The sequence below is a fragment of the Tamandua tetradactyla genome, chromosome 6 (assembly GCF_023851605.1).
Source record: "Tamandua tetradactyla isolate mTamTet1 chromosome 6, mTamTet1.pri, whole genome shotgun sequence".
Taxonomy (NCBI): domain Eukaryota; kingdom Metazoa; phylum Chordata; class Mammalia; order Pilosa; family Myrmecophagidae; genus Tamandua; species Tamandua tetradactyla.
In genome coordinates this window covers 60,463,315-60,486,229 of record NC_135332.1, presented here as the reverse complement: position 1 = coordinate 60,486,229, position 22,915 = coordinate 60,463,315, and the positions used below count along the sequence as shown (strand labels likewise).

The 22,915-nt window shown below is 50.3% G+C and overlaps 3 protein-coding genes and 2 pseudogenes across 4 annotated transcripts; 3 read left to right on the top strand and 2 right to left on the bottom strand.

The window, feature by feature from the left end:
• Positions 1-6,247: 6,247 nt before the first annotated feature.
• LOC143686074 (platelet glycoprotein Ib alpha chain-like) lies at positions 6,248-7,497 on the top strand (annotated as a pseudogene). Its single transcript, XR_013176876.1, has 2 exons — positions 6,248-6,339; positions 6,574-7,497. The product of XR_013176876.1 is annotated as a platelet glycoprotein Ib alpha chain-like (transcript).
• Positions 7,498-8,006: 509 nt separating this feature from the next.
• On the top strand, positions 8,007-8,498 carry LOC143686684 (platelet glycoprotein Ib alpha chain-like; annotated as a pseudogene).
• A 2,167-nt stretch (positions 8,499-10,665) lies between these two features.
• Positions 10,666-13,935, bottom strand: SLC25A11 (solute carrier family 25 member 11). Its single transcript, XM_077165656.1, has 9 exons — positions 13,849-13,935; positions 13,181-13,455; positions 12,450-12,602; positions 12,160-12,366; positions 11,897-11,987; positions 11,724-11,814; positions 11,536-11,635; positions 11,392-11,443; positions 10,666-11,257 (listed from the first exon to the last, which is right to left on the bottom strand). The coding sequence occupies exons 2-9, from the start codon at positions 13,273-13,275 to the stop codon at positions 11,102-11,104; spliced, it is 945 nt and encodes a 314-aa protein (XP_077021771.1). The 5' UTR covers positions 13,276-13,455; positions 13,849-13,935; the 3' UTR covers positions 10,666-11,101.
• Positions 13,408-17,909, top strand: RNF167 (ring finger protein 167). Its single transcript, XM_077165655.1, is given in 11 exon segments — positions 13,408-13,736; positions 14,246-14,371; positions 14,455-14,535; positions 15,403-15,528; positions 15,651-15,738; positions 15,917-16,007; positions 16,226-16,331; positions 16,496-16,589; positions 17,270-17,291; positions 17,293-17,348; positions 17,421-17,909. Coding segments are annotated over 10 exon segments (1,044 nt in total). The 5' UTR covers positions 13,408-13,736; positions 14,246-14,287; the 3' UTR covers positions 17,717-17,909.
• A 468-nt stretch (positions 17,910-18,377) lies between these two features.
• On the bottom strand, positions 18,378-21,305 carry PFN1 (profilin 1). Its single transcript, XM_077165657.1, has 3 exons — positions 21,003-21,305; positions 19,383-19,575; positions 18,378-18,741 (listed from the first exon to the last, which is right to left on the bottom strand). The coding sequence occupies exons 1-3, from the start codon at positions 21,132-21,134 to the stop codon at positions 18,644-18,646; spliced, it is 423 nt and encodes a 140-aa protein (XP_077021772.1). The 5' UTR covers positions 21,135-21,305; the 3' UTR covers positions 18,378-18,643.
• Positions 21,306-22,915: the final 1,610 nt, after the last annotated feature.

The following is a 22,915-nucleotide window of genomic DNA, read 5'->3' as shown; positions in this document are numbered from 1 at the left end:
ATTTTCCTTCCTCTGTCACTTCACACACCATTTAAAATCCTAGGAGAAGGAGTCCAGCTGCCTATACTTGGGTTACACCCCTGGGCTGACAGGAAGGATCCAGCGGAAAGAACTTCCAAAGATGTCTTTAACTTCCACAGAGAGAGGCAGGACACTTGCTTTTGTAGTCCCGTCAAGTTTTTACTCATTTGGGGAGATGTCATCTCCCAAAAGGAAATTAGCGTTCTCTGATCAAAGAGGTATGGATGCTAGATGAAAAAAAAAAAAGACAAATATTCATGAAGTACTACATGATAAAACAGTACTCTAAGCAGTATTCAAATGAATAGCTTCAATGCATTTACTTAAAAAGCAAGGAAGATTGACAATAAGTGAAGTAAGATTTCAACTCAAGAAGGTAGAAGGAAAACATTAAAATAAACTCAAAGTAGAAGGAATTATTCAAGATAAAAATAGACATTTATCAAATAGAAAATAAAAAAATAAGGAAACTAACAGCAATTGGCTAATAAAACCAGAAACTTGTTCTCTGAATAATCCTATGGAATAGACCAATCTGGCAAGCTGAAGGAAGGAAGGGAGAGAGGAAAGAGAGAGAGGAAGGAAAAAAATAAACAACATCAGGGGTCATAACTACAGACGTAAGACTTTTTTTTTTCCCCATGGGTAGGCTCTGGAAATCGAACCCAGGTCTCTGGTGTGGCAGGCAAGAATTCTGTCACTGACTAAATGTGCAAATTTAAAAAATTGTTTTTGCATGAGGAAGAACATAGGAATGTCATTACTGCGGGTGTTGAAAATTCATAGTAATTAATATTTTAAACTTTTAACTTATGTGTGAGACTAAAGCAAAAAATGTTTATTTGGTACAAAATTTTTGTTTTGCCTAGTGCATTTCCTAATATAACTTATGTAGACAGCTTAATTGAACACCATAAGTACATGGAAACTTGAGTAGGGCATGAGATTTTGTTGGCTTGTCCAGAGTGATGCCCCGATAAATTCCAGAGTATTTGCAAAGTCCCCTTCAGGGATTGGTGAGAAAGGGGGAAAATTCAACTTCCCCAAGGTGAATTCTTGATGTTCTCACAAGCAGTGGGGACAACCAAAGCTATAGGCTGAGCCCCCAATCTTAGGGTTTGTTCATATGAAGCTCAACCCCACAAAGGATAGGTCAGGCCTACTTAAAATTAAGTCTAAGAGTCCCAGGAGAACTTCTTATATTGCTCAGATGTGGCCTCTCTTTCCAGCCAATACAACAAACAAACTCACTGCCCTCCCTCTTGTCTATGTGGGACATAACTCCCAGGGGTGTGGATCTTCCTGGCAACGTGAGACAGAAATCCTGGAATGAGCTGAGTCTCAGCATCAAGGGATTGAGAAAATCTTCTCGACCAAAAGGGGGAAGAGTGAAATGAGACAAAATAAAGTGTCAATGGCTGAGAGATTCCAAACAGAGTCGAGAGGTTATTCTTAGTCTGGAGGTTATTCTTACGCATTAAGTAGATATCACCTTGTTATTCAAGCCGTAATGGAGAGGCTGGAGGGAACTGCCTGAAAATGTAGAGCTGTGTTCCAGTAGCCATGTTTCTTGAAGATGATTGTATAATGATAAAGCTTTTGCAATGTGACTGTGTGATCGTGAAAACCTTGTGTCTAATGCTCCTTTTATCTACCTTATCGACAGACGAGTAAAACATATGGAATAAAAATAAATAATGGGGGAACAAATGTTAAAATAAACTTAGATTGAAATGCTAGAGATCAATGAAAGGGAGGGGTAAGGGGTATGGTAGGTATGAATTTTTTTTCTGTTGTCTTTTTATTTCTTTTTCTGAATTGATGCAAATGTTCTAAGAAATGATCATGATGATGAATATACAACTATGTGATGAGATTGTGAATTACCGATTATATTAGTAGAACAGAATTATCATATGTTAAGAATGTTTGTGTCTCTTTCTCGTCACATTTTTTTAATTTAAAAATTTAAAAAAATTAAAAAAAAAAGAATTCTGCCACTGAGCCACCATTGCACTGCCTCAGACTTGAGATTTTAACAAGTGATAAAGTATAAGCTACAACTTTATAATAAATTTGAACATCAACATGAAATAAGTGATTTTTAAAGAAAATGTAAATTACCAAAATTGATTCAAGAAGTAGAACCCTGAACAAACTAATTATTATATTAGGAATTAAAAATGTATTTAAATAGCTATCCCTCAAACGGCATCAGATCCAAATGGTTTTATAGGTGAATTCCACCAAACTTATAGGAAAGAAAAGTCCTATAACATATAAATTACTCCAGAGAATATAAAGTTTTCCAACACATTTTATAAGGCTAGCATATAACCCTTATAATAAAATAAAACAAAGATAGATAAATCCCTCCAAAAGAAATCTATGGGCCATGACTGTTTTTAAACTTAGATGTGAACAAATCAACCCAGAATTAGATAAAAATAAACGTGAATATTTAAACCCAGAATTAAATTACAAGTAATCTTTTATAATGACCAGGTAAGGTTAATAACAAGCATTCAAAGATGCAAAATTTTAAAATGCATTAACTTAATTCAGGACACTGACATTTGAAGAATGCAAAACACAGCATCATCTCAGTAGATTCCACAGCGTGTGACTCTCTTCTATATTTGGAAAAGCCTTCAACTTTGAAATCTTTGGAGTTACCTCCCTTTACCTGATCTGCAAATGTCAGATTCTTGCTTACCCAGACCCCCATGCAGCTGGGTCACAGGCACATGACCAAAAACACACACTCAGAGTCTGGATCAAGAGCTGGTATCACAGAGACTGATGCGCATGATCCTCTCTCGACAGCAGTGGAAGCTGTGACACTCCCAGTTGTAGCAGTGCAAGCTTCAGTGACCTGGTCTTGCAGCAGGAGCAGAGCTTTGCTCACCAGACTGGTTCTGCAGCCTGATTCTGGGCAATGCTCCTGCTTGCATAGCTCGAGGCCTGGTTCTCCAGCCATCACTGAGAAGTCCATGAAGCAGCCAATGTATTTTTAACACATTCCTTTTCAGCCTAAATTAGCCAGAATTTTCTGTGGCTTACAGTGAAAACCCCTAACAGAGCAATAGATAAAAATCAACGTCCTCAGGGCTCTCACTCCACATCATGGCTTCTCTCCATGCAACATGCCCACTTTACTTCCTGTTCCTAACTGCCCCATCTTCTCCACATTTCTTCATATGTGTTTTCAGCTGACAAATTATATAAACAAAAGGTCTACAGAGTAACTGCATCCGGTCAGGTATCCACCCCTGGTCCAGTCACGAGGGGTGAGCAGATAGGGGCAGGTTCATGTAGTTGCATGTGCGCCCCTGCTTGGGGACAGTAGGTGGGGCATCTTCATTATGAGAGAGAGAAAAGGTGGCCAACTTCCTGTACCAGGCATCTAACCTAGTCTTGGGAAGTCAGAAAATGCTTCCCAGAGGAAGAAATTCTGAGCTATAACCTGCTGAAAGACTAAGAGGCAGAAGGATGTAAGGGGTGAGGAGACACTCCAGGTATAGGAAAGAGGATGATCCAGAATGAACGGTTGGGGGATAAGAGATGGGGCTGGGCAGGGAGGCCAGGGGCAGATCATGCAGGACCCTGTAAGCCATGCTAGGAATTTTAGACTTCCTCCTGAGAGCTCTAAGGGGCCACCAGGGAGTTTTAAGCAGTGTAAGGATATGAGCAAAATCTACAGTTCTGAAAGACCACTCTGGTGAGGGATGAGGAGGAAAGGGAAGTCGGAAAGCTAGGAGGCCAGATGGGAGGCTACTGCAGCGAAGCAGTAGAGAGAAGATGGTGCCCTGGACTCAGAGTGGTGGCAGTGGGGATAGATAGAAGTGGGTTTAAAAGAGATTAGAAGGTGAAATCATCAGGACTCGGTGCTAGGTTGGATGTGAGGATGAAGGAGGGGAGGGGTTAGGGGTAACTATCAGGATGTTTGTTTGTTTTGATGGATTGGCTCCATAAATGAGTGGATGATGGCACCGTTCACTTGGCTGGAGAGCACAGCTATTTGGAGAGAGGTGATTTGTGATATTCCAAACATATTGTGATAGTGCCTGAGGGACATTCAAATGGAGAAGTCCAAGAAAGAGTTGCACATAGGTGTTTGGTCTAGAGATAAAGATCTGAGAGTCATGGGGGTATAGGTGATGGTTGAAGGCTGGGGAATGGATGAGAATAAGCTCGGGTACTTGTGTAGCATAAGAAAAGAAGAAATACTAAAACGAAACTCTGGGAGCCGGTGACTTACTTAGGAAGGGAAGAGAAAGAAGAGTCCACAGAGGAGACTAAGAAGGACCGACCACAGAGGTAAGAGGAAAACCAGGAAAATCACAGTGTCACAGAGGTCAAAGGCAGAGTCCCAAGGAGGAAGTGGCTGTGGGCATGCAGGCTGCAGAAATCTAGTCGGATTATAATGGAGAAGTATCCTTTGGATGGAATGGAATGGAAGGCACCGGCGACCTTGGCAAGAACTGCACCAATGGAGGAGTGAAGAAACCGGCCCATAGGGGGTTGAAGGAAGCAGAAGAAGGCAAGGCTGGGAGAGGGAGAACATTAGGCAACTCTAAGAATGTAGCTGTGGAGGGGAGGAGAGAAAGGGTGGCAGCTGGAGAGGTATTTTTTTTTACTTGTATTTTATTTATTTAATTTATTTTTTATTTACGATACATAGCCACATACAAACACAAACTTCTTATATGATCATTCCATCCTTGTTATATAATCAATAACTCACAGTATCATCACATAGTTGTATATTCATCATCATGATCATTTCTTTTTAAAAACCTTTTGCACCAATTCAGAAAAAGCAATAAAAAGAAAACAGAAAAAAATTCATACATACCATACCCCTTACCCCTCCCCTTCACTGATCATCAGTATTTCAATCTACTAAATTTATTTTAACATTTGTTCCCCCTATTACTTATTTATTTTTAATTCCATATGTTTTACTTGTCCATCGATAAGGTAAACAAAAGGAGCATCAGACATAAGGCTCTCAAAACCACACAGTCACACTGCGACAGCCATATCATCATACAATCATCATCAAGAAACATGGCCACCAGAGCACAGCTCTACATTTTCAGGTACTTCCCTCCAGCCTCTCCATTACACCTTAACTAAACAGGTGATATCTATTTAATGCGTAAGAATAACCTCCAGGAAAACCTCTCGACTCTGTTTGGAATCTCTCAGCCACTGACACTTTATTTTGTCTCATTTCACTCTTCCCCTTTTGGTCAAGAAGATTTTCTCAATCCCTTGATGCTGAGTCCCAGCTCATTCTAGAATTTCTGTCCCACGTTGCCAGGAAGATCCACACCCCTGGGAATCATGTCCCATGCAGAGAGAGGGAGGGCAGTGAATTTGCTTGCTGTGTCGACTGAGAGAGAGAGGCCACATCTGAACAACAAAAGAGGTTCTCTTGGAAGTGACTCTTAAGCCTAATTTTAGGTAGGCTTAGCCTACCCTTTTCAGGATTAAGTTTCATATGAACAAACCCCAAGATTGTAGGCTCGGCCTTTTGCTTTGGCTGTCCCCACTGCCTGTGAGAATATCAGGAATTCTCCACTTGGGGAAGTTGAATTTTCCCCCTTTCTCACCATTCCCTCTAGGGGACTCTGCAAATACTTCCCTATTCGCTGTTCAAATTGCTCTGGGATTTATCGGGGCATCACTCTAGACAAACCTACAAAATCTCATGCCCTGTGCAAGGTTCCAAGTACTATGGTGCTTGATTAAGCTGTCCACATAAGTTATATTAGGAAATGCATTAGTCAAAATATAAATTTGTACCAAATAAACATTTTTTGCTTGTCTCACACATACATTAGTTTTAAAGTATTAATTACCATCTGTTTTCAACAGCCTGCATTACTGACATTCCTTTGTTCTTCCTCATGGAGAAACATTTTTAAATTTGCACATTTAGTCACTATCATTATAGTGACTCTAGGCATTCCTAGATTACACCATTGGAGAGGTTTTTAAAAGATGGATGAGGGGGGTGGCTGAAGGAGCCCACCCCCAATTTCCTCAGTGTAGAAGGATAGAGAGGGAGCAGAGCCAAAAAGAGGACCTAGGGGAAAATTCTGGAGGGAGGTGATAAGGGTCTGTGTCCGGGAGGGAGACTCTGTTGCCTGGGTCACCAGGGTCCCTATCAAGCTGGCATTTCCTCCCCAATCACCACCCCCTTTCCTGCCTTGCCTTTTCAGCAAGGCACTCCCTGAAGTTGGAAGAGAAAGACCGACTCACACCCTAGAAGAAACTCTGTGCCTTTGGAGGTCTTTCTGCCTGCTGGTAAGCTGGGGTTGGGGAAGGGGAAGGAGGAGATCTAAGGGAGGGATAAGAGCCAAGGACCTAGGAGTTAGTGTTTTAGGCCTTTTGGACAGGGTGGGAGAGGAGAGTGAGGATGCTAGGAGACATGGAAGCTGAGTTTTTGAAGGGACATTGGAAGCTGTGGTGGGGCCTGGGACTTGGGGGAATAATGTTGGTGGCTGGTGGGGCGTTCACTCAAGCCTCCCTGGCCCACAGGTCCTCATGCCTCTACTCCTCTTGCTGCTCCTGCTGCCAAGCCCCTCACACCCCCAACCCACCTGTGAGATCACCAAAGTGGCCAGCCAGGTAGAAGTGAACTGTGAGAATCTAAAGCTGAAGGCATTGCCTGTAGACCTTCCAGCAGACACCACCATCCTACACCTGGGTCATAACCCTCTGGCCACCTTCTCCATGGCATCCCTAGTATCTCTGACTCGCCTCACTCAGCTGCACCTTGATCACAGCGAGTTGGCTGAGCTGAAGATCTATGAGACGCTGCCTGCTGGAGTTGCTGGATATATCCCACAATCAGTTGAAAAGACTGCCCCCGCTAGGGCGAGCCTTGCCAGTCCTCTCTATCTTGGACGTCTCCTTCAACTTGTTGGCCTCGCTGTCTCCTGGCGCTCTGGATGGCCTGAGCCAACTCCAAGAGCTCAACTTGCGCAGCAATATGCTGAAGGCTCTGCCCCCAGGGTTCTGGGGCCCACCCCAGCTGAAGAAGCTCGATCTGGCTGAAACGGGTTGAGAGAGCTTCCCCCTGGGCTCCTGGATGGGTTAGAAGAACTCGACCTCTATCTCCAAAATAACTGGCTGCACAGGATACCAAAGGATCTTTGGGAACCGAATCCTGCCTTTCGCTTTCTTCCATGGCAATCCTGGCACTGTGACTGTGAGATTCTCTATTTCAGTCGCTGGCTTCAGGGCAATATGTACAACGTCTATGTCTGGAAGGAGGGTGTGGATAAGAAATCCATGACCCCAATGTGACCAGTGTACAATGTGCTACTTTCCCAAAGAACCCGTTTACACTTCCAAGGGAAGGATTGTCCCACCCTCGGTAATGGGGACGAACCAGGTATCTATGATGACTATGACGAAGAGGACAGAGTAATAAGGTGCAACCCACGAGGGCTGTGGTAAAGTTTTTACCAAACCAAAGCCATATAACCCACTGGAGCCCTTTCTACCCAGGATCTACTGTTCTCTTGACAGCCAAATGCCTTCTTTGCCTCCAACTCAAGAACAGTAAGAAAGAAACCACCTTCTAACCAAAGACATCAAAATTCACCACTCACCAAACTCAAACCCATACATCCCTAAGCACAGGAAACACAAACCCAACCCCTCAACCCAGCACCCAGAAACCACCAACCCAGCACCAGAACACCACAACCACCACCAGAACCACCAAAACCCAAGACCCCAGAACCCCACAACCCCGACATCCCAGAACCCACCACAGAACCCCAAAGCACCACCCAAACCACAACCACAAGAACCCCACACCGCCACCGAACCCACACCACAACACCAGAACCACCACAACCGAGCACCAGAACCACCACACCCAACCACCCCAGAACCCACCACAATCCCAAGCACCAAATACCAACTTCTCATTAATCACAAAATCATCTCACTCTACTGCCATGGAATCTACAACAATCATCCCTGAAATTCCCCTCCCAAAAGTCAGTAGGGTGGCTCAGGGGAATTTGGATAGCTCAGAAATGACTTTTATCAACCTGACTTTTTGCTCCTCCCCTGGGTTTCTATATCTGGGTCTTTTCTGGCTCTGTTGGCCTCTGTGATCCTTATCTGCTTTGAAGTGGGTCTGGCATGTGAAACACAGGCCCTGGACTTTGGCCAGTCAGCAGTTGGCCACAGCATGCATACACACACCTGGAGCTAGAGGAAGGCAAGTGACTGTGCCCGGGTTGGCTGCTTTTTCTTCGAGGGTTATCCCCCTTTTCGATCCAGTCTCTTCCTATGGGTACGGCCTAATGGCGTGGGGGCTTGGTGGCAAGACGGCGGCCCTCAGCCTGAGTCAGGGTCGTGGTCAGGACCTGCTAGGCACAGTGGGTGTTAGATACTCTGGCCACAGTCTCTGAGAGTGGGTGGTTGAAGGACTGGAGGCTCTGTCAGGCTTTCTTACTGGGAGCTAGCTGTGGGTGGGTGGGTAAGAGAAGGGTAAGGGTAGGTTCATGACTTTTTCTTTTCAGAAGCCTCCTCTTCACACACAGGACACAACCTCAGATCAACAAGCCAGGAGGGTGGTGAAGGAGGCAGATTTGGGTGGGTCATAGAACAAGACTCTGTATGCTGCATGGGATGCGGGTGGGGGAGGCTGGGGGGATGCCCAGACATGTAGCTATCACTTCAAGGAAGAGTTATGACAAAGCAAATAATAAACAGAATAGAGCGTGTATCTGCGATATAGTCTCTGAGTAGTGCGAGGGTGGGTGGTTTTTATCTTTTTCTTTGCTTACCTGTTCTTCTTTTCCACTGTCATTGTACATTATTTGTGTATATAAAAAAATAAATAAGGATGTTTAGTTTATTTCGAAGAGGGAAAGAGTGACAGGGGCACCTGTCATCAGAATTCCCCAGGCCCTAACTACCTAAGCCTGGTCACACAGCTCACCCGATAAGCCTCTAGTCTTAGCATGCTCATCTTATTGGGTGTCATCTTCTTCTCCATGGGTAGCCACCCACCAAGCCACCCCCAGCTCAGTCTGGCTCAAAAACTGTCCAAGTCTCCCTAGAGTTTAGTGGTCCTGGTGAGTCCTACCTGCCACAGCCTGTGGCAGTAGAGGCGAAGATTAATGCTATCACACCTGTTGTCTCAGAAATGCAGCTCTCCTGTCTTGGCCAGGTCAGCAGATGGGGATAGGGTGTGAGCCTCCAGCGTGTTTCACTTTGGTGGACTTTATTGAATAGTCTCAGGTTTCCTGCTCTCAAGCTAGAACCCAGTAAATGGAACCTGATTGCTCCCCTGGTCTACAGATCCTGCCATTCCCTTACTGCACCACAGGCTTTCTTATCCACTGCCCCATTCATCTCTTACCCACTGGTGCCTCACCTGACCAATTCAAGTGCCTTGGGACCTAGAGAATAGGGGAATGAAGGCTGAGACTTTCTAGCTTTGTGGTGATCCCTCCTCCAGATGGTGCGGGTCTCACTAACTTGAAAATTTGGCCAAATCTCCCTCCTGCTTTGAACTCTACCTAACAGAGGCCAACCTCTTCAGCTTAGCAGTCAATGACTTCCATGCACGGACTCATCTTGCAGTTCAGCTTTCAGGAGACACTTGTCTATGTTCCAGCTATTAAAAACTTCTTTAACTGCTAATGTTTCTCTCTAAGCCTTTGCCCTCATTCCAGCCAGGAGTGCTGTCCCTGTCCCTCCCTCTCCCCAACCAGTCTAATTGTACTGGGTGCAGGTCTCACCTTCCCAGGGCTGGGCTAGGTGCTCAAGTCACCTTACCTGGCTATTGCTCCACTTCCAGTTTCCCAATTGCTTCTGTATCATCTTCCCTTCTGGTCTTAGAACTCCTTAAGGACAAAGTCTAGGCTTCATGTGTCTCCAAGTGGCTAATATGGTCTAGCCAGGGTGAAAAGGGTGGGAGGGCCAGTTTGGGTGCCAGGTTCCTGAGCTCCACCTCCTTGTCTACAAGGCTCTGCCAAAGAGACAGCTCCACCTGCTGCCTGCCTGTCCCTGGCTGACATGAAGCCCTCAGGTCTCATGCTATCCTGCTCTGTCCAGTTTGACCTTCCTATGCTTTAATGACTCAAGAGGTTTTTAGGTTCCTCCAAGACAGGACTGGGAATCACACATCTTGGATAAGCAGTAATTCTCTCCAACCTGGGGCCCAGATCACATCTCTGCTAACACCCTCCTTTTCCTCAAGCCTCAGTCTTTGGTGAGGGGGGCTGGCTCTCATGCTCCCCTCAAGCCCTGCCTCTCTACTCCCTACTGGTCCCTACAAAAGTCTGGCTTCCTTTACTCCCTCCCCCTTAAGGTTGAAGGTACAATCACCAGACCTAAGAGACATCTCCTGGGGATTATGTGAAATTACTTGTATGGGTCTATCATTCTTAGACAAGTAGCTAGGAAACATCTATCCTTTTGAGTTCCTCACCTCATCAGCTGCTGCAAAATGACCGATGAATGGAACATTTGCTTAAAACCAGAGGGTGATTTTTCGTTAATAATTTTTCTTAAAAACTCCTGTTCCTGTTCTCTAGAGGTACCAGCTTCTTCAATCTCCTTCTCCTAATGAGGCCCACAACTCTCCAGATTGGGGGGTGGTGTCATCAATCCAATTTATTAAGTCCTCAATGAAGTAAAGAAAGGGCATGGCCCCCCCCACAGCAGACCCTTGACCATTTCAAGGAGCTATTGCTCTTTCCTGTCCCGCGCCCTGCCTTAGATCCCACTAAGGAGGAGGATCATCTGCTGTCCTGTGTGCCCTGAAACTAATACTCAAGAGAAGGCTGGAAATCATCAGGGAGATCTCAGGGCGTTTTCCAGCTTCCCCAAGGAACAGTCAAGGGCAGACAATCTGGAGCAGGGGCTAGAACAGACCAAAGTCCTTTATGGCAAAGAGAGACCACACACTGTGGAGAGGAAATAAATAGAGAGGCCCAGGGCGGCAGAGTCCAGGTCCTCCAGGGCACAGTGACTCTAGGAGCATGGGGTAAGTGGGAGCTCTGGCACACTGGCTCCATGTCCCACATCCACGTCAGTCACTGAGGAAGAAACGCTTGTACGCCTTGTTCATCTGCTCCAAGAAGATGAAGGTGAGGACGGTGTGGGGGCCCAGGCGAGCATAGTATGGTGTGAAGCCCTTCCACAGGCTGAAGAAGCCCTCGTAGCGGACGACCTTTACCAGCACATCCTAGACAGGCAGTGAGGCAAGGCGCTGGGGCCGGGACCTGGCCTCTAGGGCCCTCTCCCTCTCCCCCAGCTCCCTCGGCAGCCCTCCCTGGGGCCTCTAACCCCATAACCCTGGCCCCCAGCCCAGCTTCTCACCAGTCCGTTCTTGTATTCCGGTTTCCCGTCAATTGTCCGCATGTTCTGGATCCTGGGGGAGGAAAGGTAGAGGTATGAGAGACGGAAAGGGAACCCCACCCCCACCCCCGCTACCCCTCTCTAGGCCCAGTCCTGCACACTCACCGGGTCTTTACAATGTCGACAGGCATGGAGGCAGCGGTGGTGACAAGGCCGCTGATCATGCTGGCACAGAAGTGGCACAGGATGTTGTCAGAGAAGTACCCTGGGAGGATGGAACAGGGGTGACAGCCAGTCAGCTCGGAGCTGGCCCAGGCCAGGCTAGGAGCTGAGGACCCAGCTCTGTGCCTTACCTGAGTCCAGCAAGAACTGCTTGGATTGGGAGTAAGAGGCGAGCTGAGCAGCATTAACGACAACAGCCCGGGCCATAGTAGGGATGCAACCCTGGAAGTGGGGAGATGGAGGAAGAGTCAGGAATGCCCGAGACCTGATCCCGCAACCCCCATTCTCCAGTCCCTCTGCTCACCCGCCACAGTGTGGGGATCCTCTCCTCCCGGACGATGCGTATCAGGGCGTCAAACACATTTTTATAGCCACGGCGCTGATCAGCTGGAAGCCTGGTGGAAAAGCAGGGAGAGTGTAAGCTGAGGATGGCCCATCCTGTCCCACAGGAGCAAAGAAAAGGAGGCCAGGATGGGTGAATACTCTGCTTTAAATCTGGGAAGAAAAAGTAAGTCCTTCCATTCTAGATTCCAGGGAATGGGGCTAAAGACAGGCTCAGAAACTCACCGGCCATCAGCAGTCATACGGATGAGAGCCACCTCGGCTGGTGTTCCCACGAAGGCACCAGTTGCACCTGCAGTCATGCCAATCACTGCCTTCAGCAGAAAGCCAGGGGGTGTACCATCTGCCCCTGTCAGGTGCTCAAACAGCACAGTGTAGATGCCAAGGCGTGTGGTGGTATAGGTAGCCTGGCGCAGCAGACCAGCTGACAGCCTGGGGAGTGAAGGGGTCAGTGCATCAGGCCAAGGAATGGAGCTGCCAACCTGTACCCCACCCCCATCCTGCAGTCCCAGTACCCAGTGTAAATGCCCCTCAGCCCTTCTGCCTTCAGGATGCTGGTGAGGGCATGGAAACTGGTTTTGTACTCCCGCGTCTTGGCACCTTCCCCGCTCAGCTGCATCCGGTTCTTCACCAGGTCCAGGGGCTGCACAAAAACTGTAGCTCCCATCCTGGGGGAAGATGGAATGGAGTCAAAGGCCAGGAGTCCCACTGGAGCATGGCAGCAAAGAGGTCAAAAGGACAGAGCCTGACATATGACTGACCAAGGGCTCAGGGTTAGCAGGCACTGCGTAAATGCAATGGGTCTGAAAAATTCAGTGGTCCAGTAGGGGCCATGCAATGAAAGGCTCCATGTAGCTCCGTGGAGGTCAAAGCAGTGACTTGGGATCATATGCAATCTGACAGAGGGAGGGGACGAAGGGCATGTATTTCTTGGGACTCCACATACTACAGTAGAAACCAGGCAATGACCCGGAACCCCATACAGCCCAGCAGCAGAGTCAAGCAATGGGTTGGGAAGTTCTGGTGGCCCGGGGGTGGGGGCGCAATCACACTGTATGCAAGCCAAGAAAGGGTTCTGTATGGGCGAAAAGGTCCTGGCAGCCCATCAAGGACCTCACAATACACTAGGGACCGCACTGACTCGTGCCAGCTCGATTCACAGTAAACAGACGCAAACATGAACCGGGCCCGGTTCCTCGCGCCCATCCCTTGCTCTTCATATCCCATCCCTGGGGCCTGAGCTTACCCGGCCAGGCCCCCAAACAGGAACTTGACGGACTTAGGGGAGGTACGGGGCTTGCCGTCCACACCGCCGGCCCCGGAATTCGTCGCCACCGCCATCGCCACTCAATGCCCCTCGGCTACTGGTCCCGCGCCCGCACGGGCCCGCTCGCGCCCAAGGTGACACCGCGCGCGCAACAGAGGCAAGGGCGCGCGCGCACGGCTCTCAGGCCCTCAGGTCTAGCACCAGCTGGAAATTCGCAAAGGCGGCCGGGAGTAAAGCGGTGCCGAAGGAGGAGCCTGAATGATGGGGGTGGAAAGGGGTGTAGCAGATTAGAAAACCAAGAGCGTAGGTGCAGATTTTACCAAATTGGAACCGCGGGAAAACAGAGACGAGTTTGGTTGAAGATCTCGCGAGATCAACTGAGCTAGGCCAGCTAAAGTTAAGAAGACTCTCGCGATAGATAGAACAAGCCATCCGCGGGCGGCTGGGGAAGAGGGTAATGTAGAGAGTACTCTCGCGAGATCTGACGGTACCAAGCTGGCGGCAGTGGTGGCTGCAGCCAGAGGGAGGAGGAAAGGTTGGTAAACAGGACAGCTCGGGATCCCGGGGGCCAAGGGAAAAATTATCAGGGCGTCTTCTGGGGCATCGAAGCTCCCTTCATCTCCACAGACACTCCCTTCACCTCTAACCTTTCTCTTAACCGGCCTTTTAGGACCGGAAGTCCTTCATCTTGAGCGCCCAATGCTGGAAGCTGCCTGACTTTCTTTACCGGAAACCTTTTTCCGAGGGATAGGAAGACGGCCCACCTGGCCGGAAGTCCCACCTTCTTGAGCTCCCCACCCTTCCAGAAGTTTTTCTGTCACCTGCGCTTGCCTCCTTCCCTTCTCCCCGTTTTATCCTCAAACCAGAAAAAGATATTTTAGTGTCTTCCTCCCAGCTCCAAAAAACGGGTTAGATATCTCACTCCCCGAGTCAGGTTCCTTCTTGTGCGCCCCCATGTAGCTGGAAAATGGGACCTGGGGGTGGTGGGACCCCTGGGATTTGAGCGAGGGGCGGGTAGGGCGCAGAACTCCGCTTCTGCTCCAGCTATCAGGACGCGGCCTTCTCGGCCTCTTCCCTCCCGCTGCCATGCACCCTGCGGCCTTCCCGCTTCCTGTGGTTGTGGCTGCTGTGCTGTGGGGAGCGGCCCCCATCCGGGGGCTCATTCGAGCGGTGAGTCTCAGGGGACGAAGGGGGAAAGACGCTGAAGGGAGGATTGCAGGCTGAAAGGGGAAATGTACTCTTTTTTTCCCCAGACCTCGGACCACAATGCCAGCATGGATTTTGCAGACCTCCCCGCTCTCTTTGGAGCTACCCTTAGCCAGGAGGGACTGCAGGTGATTTTCTTCCCTTTTTCTTATTTTCCTAAATCCGTGATCCTAGGCAGGGGTTGAGGACCTTTACTCTGGATGAAGCTGGAGGTAGGAAAAGAGTCGTCAGGAATGAAATACAGGAACACAGCTAGTGTACCTAGTGTACTGGATTACAGAGTACCTCCCTTAGAACGTCCAGCCTTGTGAAGAAGACTGAAAGGGGACTAAGATAAAAGGCAGGGGCATGCGATGTTTATCAGTAGAGTCTCTGGAGCCATGTTATTGGTTGTTTGACCTTGAACAAGTTAATTACCTCTCTGAGCCTTTGTTTTATTGTAAAATGGCTTAATAATAGAAGCTATGTCTGCGTTGTTGTGAGGATTAAATTAGATAGGCAATTTTTAGTACTTCGCAAAGAGTGCCCATAGCAAAAACTCAGTTGGGCCATCGATATTAGTGATAGTTGTTTGTGAAATGCATTGGTGGTGAGATTGAAGGGTGCAAGGGAGTGTGTTCTGTAGGTGTGTGTATGAGAGAAGGGAATGTGAAACAGAACTTGAGAGAAAGTGACATGGATGGTAGAGAATTGAATTACAATTACTGGGAAATGGGCAGTCGATCGAATTAGCCTGGAATATGGTGTACAGATTACTTCATCTAGGATGGCAAGAGGGACGATGGGAGGGTCTGGTAAAAGAGATGTTGTTTGATATAATTGCATCCTCAGGAGGATAAGAGAAGATGTAGATCTCTAACTCAGGTAGGATGCCCAGAACCTAGGAATGACAAAGAAAGTGAGATAGAGGATGTGTAGCGTGTGGGGACCAATGTGTCCTGGAGAGCAGAACCCAGGAAGAAGAAAATCCAACTGCTATTTACTTCTCTCCCCAGGGGTTCCTTGTGGAGGCTCATCCAGCCAATGCCTGCAGTCCCATTGCCCCACCACCCCCAGCACCGGTCAACGGGTCAGTTTTTATTGCACTGCTTCGAAGATTCGACTGCAATTTTGACCTCAAGGTTGCTGGAGTGGGGGGGTGGAACCTGTGGGGGGTGGGACCTGGGAAGCTGAGAGTTAAAAAGACGACAGGAATGATGGGAGACCAGGCTCATGATGGCTCTTCATCCCCTTGTCTCCTTAGGTCCTAAATGCTCAGAAGGCTGGGTATGCTGCAGCTGTGGTACACAATGTGAATTCTAATGAACTTCTGAACATGGTGTGGAATAGTGGTAAGGCTGGGAGGTCTGAATTTTCTGTACAGCTCAGGCTGAGGGGTGGAAACTGAAGGCCTAGGGGAGAGAAGCTGATCCTTAGGGTGGATGGGGCAAAAAGGCCAAATACCAGGGTTCCTAAGGGCTTTGAGAAGTGGAAGGTTGAGTCTCCAGCATAACGTCCTGATCCCTGCAGAGGAAATCCAGCAGCAGATCTGGATCCCGTCTGTGTTTATTGGGGAGAGGAGCTCTGAGTATTTGCGTGCCCTCTTCATCTACGAGAAGGGGTAGGATGTGTACATCCTTTAGAACTTCCATACCCACTTTGAGCCCATATCTTGCTGCCCCAACCATTCAGCCTCAGGATTTCCCTACCCTGCTTCTTGACTTTCTTCTCACCCCTTCCCTATCCCTGGGCCTTGTCCTGGACCAATTCACTTTATCCCTCTTCCTTATCCCTCTGTGGCTTTCCTGTTCCTCCAAATACTAGTCTTCTTTTCCTCAGGGCTCATGTGCTGCTGGTCCCAGACAATGGCTTCCCCTTGGGCTATTACCTGATCCCTTTCACAGGGATTGTGGGATTGCTGGTTTTGGCCATGGGAGCAGTAATGGTGAGTAGTTCAGGGAGTCTGAGGGGAAGTGCTGGGGTCTCTAAGGCCAGACTGGATCTGGCCCTGTAATCATGGGAACAGCCCCAGCAGGCATTGGAAGGTGGGGATGGTTTGTACAAGGTTGTCTGGTTTCATATCTTAAGCCTGATCCATCCTTCCTCCAGATAGTTCGTTGTATCCAGCACCGGAAACGGCTCCAGCGGAATCGACTGACAAAAGAGCAGCTGAAACAGATCCCTACACATGACTATCAGAAGGGTGAGGTGGGGAAGGGGGTAAGAGAACGTTTCCCACAGTTTACTTGGTTCTGAGGGAGTCTGAGTTTAGGACATAAGGGTAAAGAAAGATGGTAGAGACTGACTGCCAGTGAGTCCCAAGATGCCATCTTTTCTTCTCTTTTTACCCACAGACACAATGAGAATGAGGGAGGAGATAGAGAGCAGAGCTGAACAGTAGATGGAAAGCAAAGATGACGACGTGAAATAGTTAGGGGATAAGATGGAGAGGCAGACCTTGCTTATGAGGGAGGTGAAGAGTAGGGGGAAGAAATGGGGAGGATTCAGTCAGAAAAGGAAGAAACAGGTAAGGAGGGGGCTGGGTCTTCAGGCTTTGGAGCCTCCAGTGCCCATACAAGGTTATAGCAGAAGCCTGCCCTCTTTCTGCTCTCCTACTCCCTATCTCTCCACCCTCTTCCACCCCCCCCCCCCAAAAAAGCCACTTCCTTTACCTCTGCTGCTTTTTGCTTGTAGCCTCTAACCCCATTCTTCCCCATGTTTTGTTCTGCCCTGGTGTTACACTGCCCCATCTTTTCCACAGGCTCTGTGGAACAAGGGAAAATCATTTTTGCAGGGCTTAGCTCCATTACAGGCGTCCCAGAGTTCTTGTGGTTCCTGGTTCAGGATGGCTCAATGAAGGGCATGACCCTCTCTTCTCCTCAGGAGACCAGTATGATGTCTGTGCATCTGCTGGATGAGTATGAGGATGGGGACAAGCTGAGGGTACTTCCCTGTGCTCACGGTGAGGCCCTCACCACCTGTGCCAGTGTGTCCACCAGCAGCAAGCTGGTGCTTCACCTCATTCTCTCCGTAGCCTACCACAGCCGCTGTGTGGACCCCTGGCTTACTCAGACGCGGAAGACCTGCCCCATCTGCAAGCAGCCTGTTCATCGGGGGCCTGGGGATGAAGAACAGGAGGAAGCAGCTCAGGGGCCAGAGGGTGATGAGGAGCCAAGGGACCACCCTGCCTCAGAAAGGACCCCACTCCTGGGCTCCAGCCCGACTGTTCCCTCCTCCTTTGGTTCCCTAGCTCCGGCTCCCCTTGTTTTTCCTGGGCCCTCAACAGACCCCCCACCCTCCCCTTCCCCCTCAGCTGCCATCTTGGTTTAGTACCTCCCTTTCCCTGACCTCTGCTGACCTATTTGCACAGCCCCTCACTTTTCCCTCCAGTGTTCTGTGTTGGGAGTAGGGGATATTCCAGCTCATTTTCTCCCCCAACCTCATCACTGAGGGGGTTGGAGGAGGTAAAGGGCCTGGGTCTTCACTTCTTGGGTTAATAAATTTTTTTTCTGAATTAAGGCAAGATAGTCTCACACAAGTAAACTTCTTTTGAGGGAAATTACCCTTTTTTCTTTGCCATAAGTAATTTATTTTTAATAATTGGCAGAGGGGTGCTGGGAGACTAACTTGTAGTCATGGGGACAGTCCCAGCAGGCTAATGTTACTGTGAGTCAGAGGTGGGGGGGTGCCCTACCCCACCCACACATGGAGATGACTCAGTTGGCCCTGCCTTACCCTCAGGCCTGGACCCATTTTCTCTGGTCAGGATGATTCTATTCCATTACCACATCAGTTCAACACTCCTAGAACTTAGGGCTGGAACTGCAATTCTGGAGGGGCCAGCTCCCTGGCCAGGAAAGCCTAGTCTGGAAGCAAGCAGCTTCTGGACTTTGATGTCCCCATCCTCATTCCTCCCAGTCACCAAAGAAGGCTATAAAGGTAGCAAGTCACAGTGCCCCACCTGACACCCAGGCTCAAACCACACAGCACCTTGTTAGAATCTTTTTTTATTCAGAAAAAAAAAAAAATCAAAACAAAAAACCCAAAAAACAAAACTTTTCCAACCACACACAGGAGGGGTATGGGTAGGAGGAGGTATCTGTACATCCAGCCCCCGCCCCCGCCCCATGTGGTTTTGGCAGCAATAAGGGATATGGGGTATTGACCCCCAAAATAAAAATGATGTACGTGTGTGTGCATGGGAAGGAGAGGGGTGCAAAAGCAGTGGGGAAAGGTGGGGGGAAGGGATGGACGAGGTCAGTACTGGGAACGCCGCAGGTGGGAGGCCATTTCATAACATTTCTTGTTGATCATACCACCGTGGACACCTTCTTTGCCCATCAGCAGGACTAGCGCTGGAGGAAAAAGAAAGGAGGCTAGGACCCCAGGTGTCAATTCTACCCCCCCGCCAGCTGTTCAGCAGCTGTCCAGCCCTGGGGGCTGTAACCCAACCTCATCCCTCCCAACCTCCCCCCAACACAGACACAGAGGCGCAGGCAGGCTGTCAGTCACCCTGAAACAATAGGGCTTTTCAAAAGGGGAAAATCAAAGCTTAGAGGCTGGAGAAAAGCAGACTAAAATTTACAGGTCAAAGGCCCCTGGGCCGTTAACTCATATTCAGACTGAAAATGGCTATGGATGAGGAGCTTGATACCTCCAAGTTTTAGCATTAGGGCTCAGAATTTGAGAGCTAAACACTGCTTTACGACCCCAGCAATCTACCCCAAGAAATCTGAGTTTCTAATTAGAAAAGGTTCGAGGCAGAAAGGAACTTAAAAATTAATGCACTTCAAGTTCTTTGTATTACAAGATGAGGAACTGAGACAAAACTGGAGGGACTATCCAATGTCCCAGCCTATGGGAGCAGAAATGGGAGTTGAACATGGTCTGACTACTTTTGCAGTGACAAACCACACACAAAAAAGAACTCAAAAGAGAAAGTAATGGGAGGAGGTACATTAGGGATCTTGCAGATAGGAGGGATAAGAAAACTTACTCTTGGCGGTCATGGTGACAGTGAGGTTGAAGGTAGGAGCTCCACCCGTGCTCTTGGTACGAAGATCCATGGTGAATTCTCCGTCCTGCAGCAGTGAGTCCCGGATCACGGAACACTTCTGGCCCCCAAGTGTCAGCCCATTCACGAAAAAACTTGACCGGTCTTTGCCAACCAGGACACCAACCTCAGCTGGCTGGAAGCGGAATCGAGGACTCATTTAAGGGAGGCAGTGTACCAAGGTCCCCACCCTGCTCTTCAAGGACCCATCCGCCTTCTACTTCTCAGGGAGCTAAACGCCCCAGGGATAAATGTGCCTTGTACACATCCATAAAATATGAGAAACTCTTAGGACTGCGGGAAGTTAGTGCACAAAAGATTACTATCCCCCAAACTCGAGAATGGAGAAAGGAGTGATATATTTCTCTGAAGACTTAGAATTTGACGTTTAATAGAGAAAGCAAACCCAGAAAGCAAAAGGGGCCAAAAGTCAGTGACAAGAATGAAGTGGAATGGAGTGGGGACCCTTTGGATGCACAGAAATCTCCCTCAGGAAAAGCAGAAGCGGAGAGGGGAAGGGAGGGGGCGGGCAAGACAGGAGAAGTAACTTTGCCCTTATTTGGTCAAAGGTTCTACAGGAGTTATTAGGGGCCCGGACGCCTGGGTCTCCAAGTAATCTAGAGTTTAGGCCTAGGCATCTATGCCCCGAGATGAGGAAGCAGACCCCTGGGGGCTCCCTGGCAAAGTTAGGAAACTTTTGAAGAGCGCCCGGAGCTAAACCCAACAAGCCAGTTCTTGCTTCTAGATACCCCAGGGAACCTCTCTCCCCTCCCCCTTACACCCCAAACCCCTACATCCGGTTCCCTCCCGCCCGGAAATCCCCTTCCCCCCCTTTCGAACTTCCGCTCCCCCTCCCCACTTCCGGGCACTGAGGACAGGGGAGGTGATGGGGACAGTAGTAGCCAACTCGTACTCCTTCAGTTACACTATCGCAGAACTTTCTCACCAAGTTCCCCCGTTCCAAGACCCCGAGGGTGGTGGGGAGGGCGAGAGGTCTTCCGGGATTGGCCTCACGGGAAATGTCGGCACCAACGTGCCGAATTAGGGGGGCGTGAGGCAGCCTCGCCCTCGTTAACGGAGTAGGGAGGGGCAGGGCTCCTAGGAGGGCGAGTATGGGACCCAGGCCATGCGCCTGGAGCTCATTCCTGCACAGGGGGAACAATGGTGGAGTGGGGCTCGTGCTAGCAGCGGCAAGTGGAGCACGGGCCCTGAAGACCCTTCTCAATCAGAATCCTTGGTTAAAGTGCAGCGCGTACCCGCCCCGCCCTAGAGGCGGAAGTGGGCCGCCGCACCGGGCGGCGCGCCCCTCCCCGCCCAGTGCCCCGGATGTAACGCCCCGTCGCCGAGAGCCGGGCGGGCGGGCTAGGTGCCGTCGCCTGGGGCATAGGACTTAGGCCGGACGGAGGGATCCGCTCACATGCAGTCACCACTCGCATGGCTTTCAGGGCAAAGACCCGGTCACCGCCTTTAGCTGCCCTCCCCAGACCGCGCCTGCCTCCTCCAAGTCCCTCCCTCAGAGTCCAAGCCCGGTCAGTTCCCCACACCGCGCAGGCCTCGCAGTACCGTGATGTTGACGAAGGTTTTCCCGGGGACGGCGGCCCAAACGGAGGGCGAGTCCTTATAGCCCACGATGGCAGCGTCCTGACAGGTCCCGTCCGCCATGAGGTTGTCGATGTAGGCGTTCCACCCGGCCATGGTGCTGCTGTTGGGGTTGCGCTCGGTGCTGCTGCTGAAACCGCGGACTGGACTCGGGCTGGCGGGCGAGGGAAGGCGGAGAGCTTGGGGCACGCGCTGCCGTCCGGACCGCGGCTCTTCTGGCTGTGCAGCAGCCCTCGTACCGCCACTTCCTGCTCCTCCCCCCACCCCTAGATTTTTATTTGCAAAGGGCGGCAGGGGCGGGGCCTGCTCCCCATCCCCTCCCTCCCCCCTCTGTCCAGAGACCGAACTTTGCAAATGCAATTTAAAAAATCCCTCCCCCTATTGCAAAATTTGCAGAGTTCGATAGAAAGCACTGTAAAAGGATTGGGAGTCGGGGGCGGGGCAGAGGTTAGGGTTTGGACTCCACTTCGCATTGAATATAAACCAGACTTCGGTATAGGGGCAAGGGAGTGATGAAAGTAAGGAAGAGAAAGGCGGAAGAAAGAGCAGGCTGCAAACTAAAGAGGGTTGGGGAAACCTGGGTTAAATGGAAAGTCTACCCCTTCCCCCACCTCCGCCCGAGGGAAGAGACGGCGAACGGCGGCGCGTGCGCTCGCGCCTGCGCCGGGGCGGGGAGGGAAGGCGCGTGGAGCAGTTGGGACCGGCGGCAGGATTGGCGGGCGCGCGCTGGGACGCGCTGGCCGGACACATTAGGGACTTTCTGGCGAAGGAAGGCGGGCTGGAAACTAGAGTCCGCCTGGTGGAGGGGGCGGGAGCGAGGGCGCGGGCGCGCGCGTTGCCGCCTTGACACCCTTGATTTTATTTATTCAAGAAATAAGGGAGCGAAGGGGAGTTAGACAAAATGCTCCCGCCGCTCTCAGGGCTGAAGTCACCCAGTGGGGCCACTTCTGTTTCCTGCATCTGCCCGTGTGGCACAGGTTCTGCTCCCTGGAACCCGCCCCCTTCAGGGCATTATCTCTTCGCTGGATCAGCTCCAGTCAAGCACCTCACCCCATTTCCCAGTCCTCCCTCTTCCCCGGCCAACAGTTTGGGTGACCGGTCATGCTCCTTGGCCCGTCGCGGCTAGAGGTCATTAAGTGCAGGGCGAAATAGGCGGGACTACTTTTCAAGGCGGAAGAATACAAAGATGCCGGAGATTAGCAACTTTTTCAAGAAGGAGATTGTTTCTTCTACTTAAGGCCCGTTTGGGCTTTTTCTTCTATTTTTATTTCTTCAATAAAACTTATGCTAAGAACTCGTCCGCGATTACTTGGCCCGTCGCCAACTGGAGAGCGGGCGGGGGGCCTGGTCCTGGTTGCCCGTTTTGGCGAGCTGGCCCCATTCGACCCACCTCGCCGCCGATGGGGCTTGGCCGCTTCCGGTCCCTCCGGGGAGGGACGCCCGGCTCCTGCTGCGCCTCCTGGGCGGGAAGGGGCTCTGTTTCCATCTCGTTCTCCGGAGTTGGACGCAGCTTCTTCTGAGTCCCACCCCAAACCCCAAAGACCCCCATCGCCCCCGAGCCTGTATTCCTCGACAGCCGCGGTGGCTGAGTCACCGGCCGGCTCGGGCGGGGCTGCACGCGGGCACGTGGCGGCGCTGCCCGCCAGCCATCTCCTGACCTCTGACCTGCCCACACCCGGCTCCAGGGTGGAAAAATTCCCCTTTGGGAGCTGCGGGAGATGAGGGGGAGGGGCGGGGGAAGGATCATTGATGGGGCGGTGGGAGTGGGGGGCTTGGGAAGAAGCTAGGGAGAGGGCTGCCGGAGTGAGTCACCCGGCGCTGGCCGCCCCGCCTCCGGCCGGGAGAACCTCCGAACCCGGGAAGAGGAGTCGAGGTGC

What these genes read in the sequence shown, in the direction of transcription:
- PFN1 (XM_077165657.1), bottom strand. Translation starts at nt 21,134, where the DNA reads ATGGCCGGGTGGAACGCCTACATCGACAACCTCATGGCGGACGGGACC. An exon ending in AAACCTTCGTCAACATCACG is followed by an intron (nt 19,576 to 21,002) that starts GTACTGCGAGGC and finishes TTCCGCTTCCAG; the next exon opens with CCAGCTGAGGTTGGTGTCCT. An exon ending in TGTCACCATGACCGCCAAGA is followed by an intron (nt 18,742 to 19,382) that starts GTAAGTTTTCTT and finishes TTTTTCCTCCAG; the next exon opens with CGCTAGTCCTGCTGATGGGC.
- SLC25A11 (XM_077165656.1), bottom strand. Translation starts at nt 13,275, where the DNA reads ATGGCGGTGGCGACGAATTCCGGGGCCGGCGGTGTGGACGGCAAGCCC. An exon ending in CTGAGGGGCATTTACACTGG is followed by an intron (nt 12,367 to 12,449) that starts GTACTGGGACTG and finishes TTCACTCCCCAG; the next exon opens with GCTGTCAGCTGGTCTGCTGC. An exon ending in GCAGTTCTTGCTGGACTCAG is followed by an intron (nt 11,636 to 11,723) that starts GTAAGGCACAGA and finishes CCATCCTCCCAG; the next exon opens with GGTACTTCTCTGACAACATC.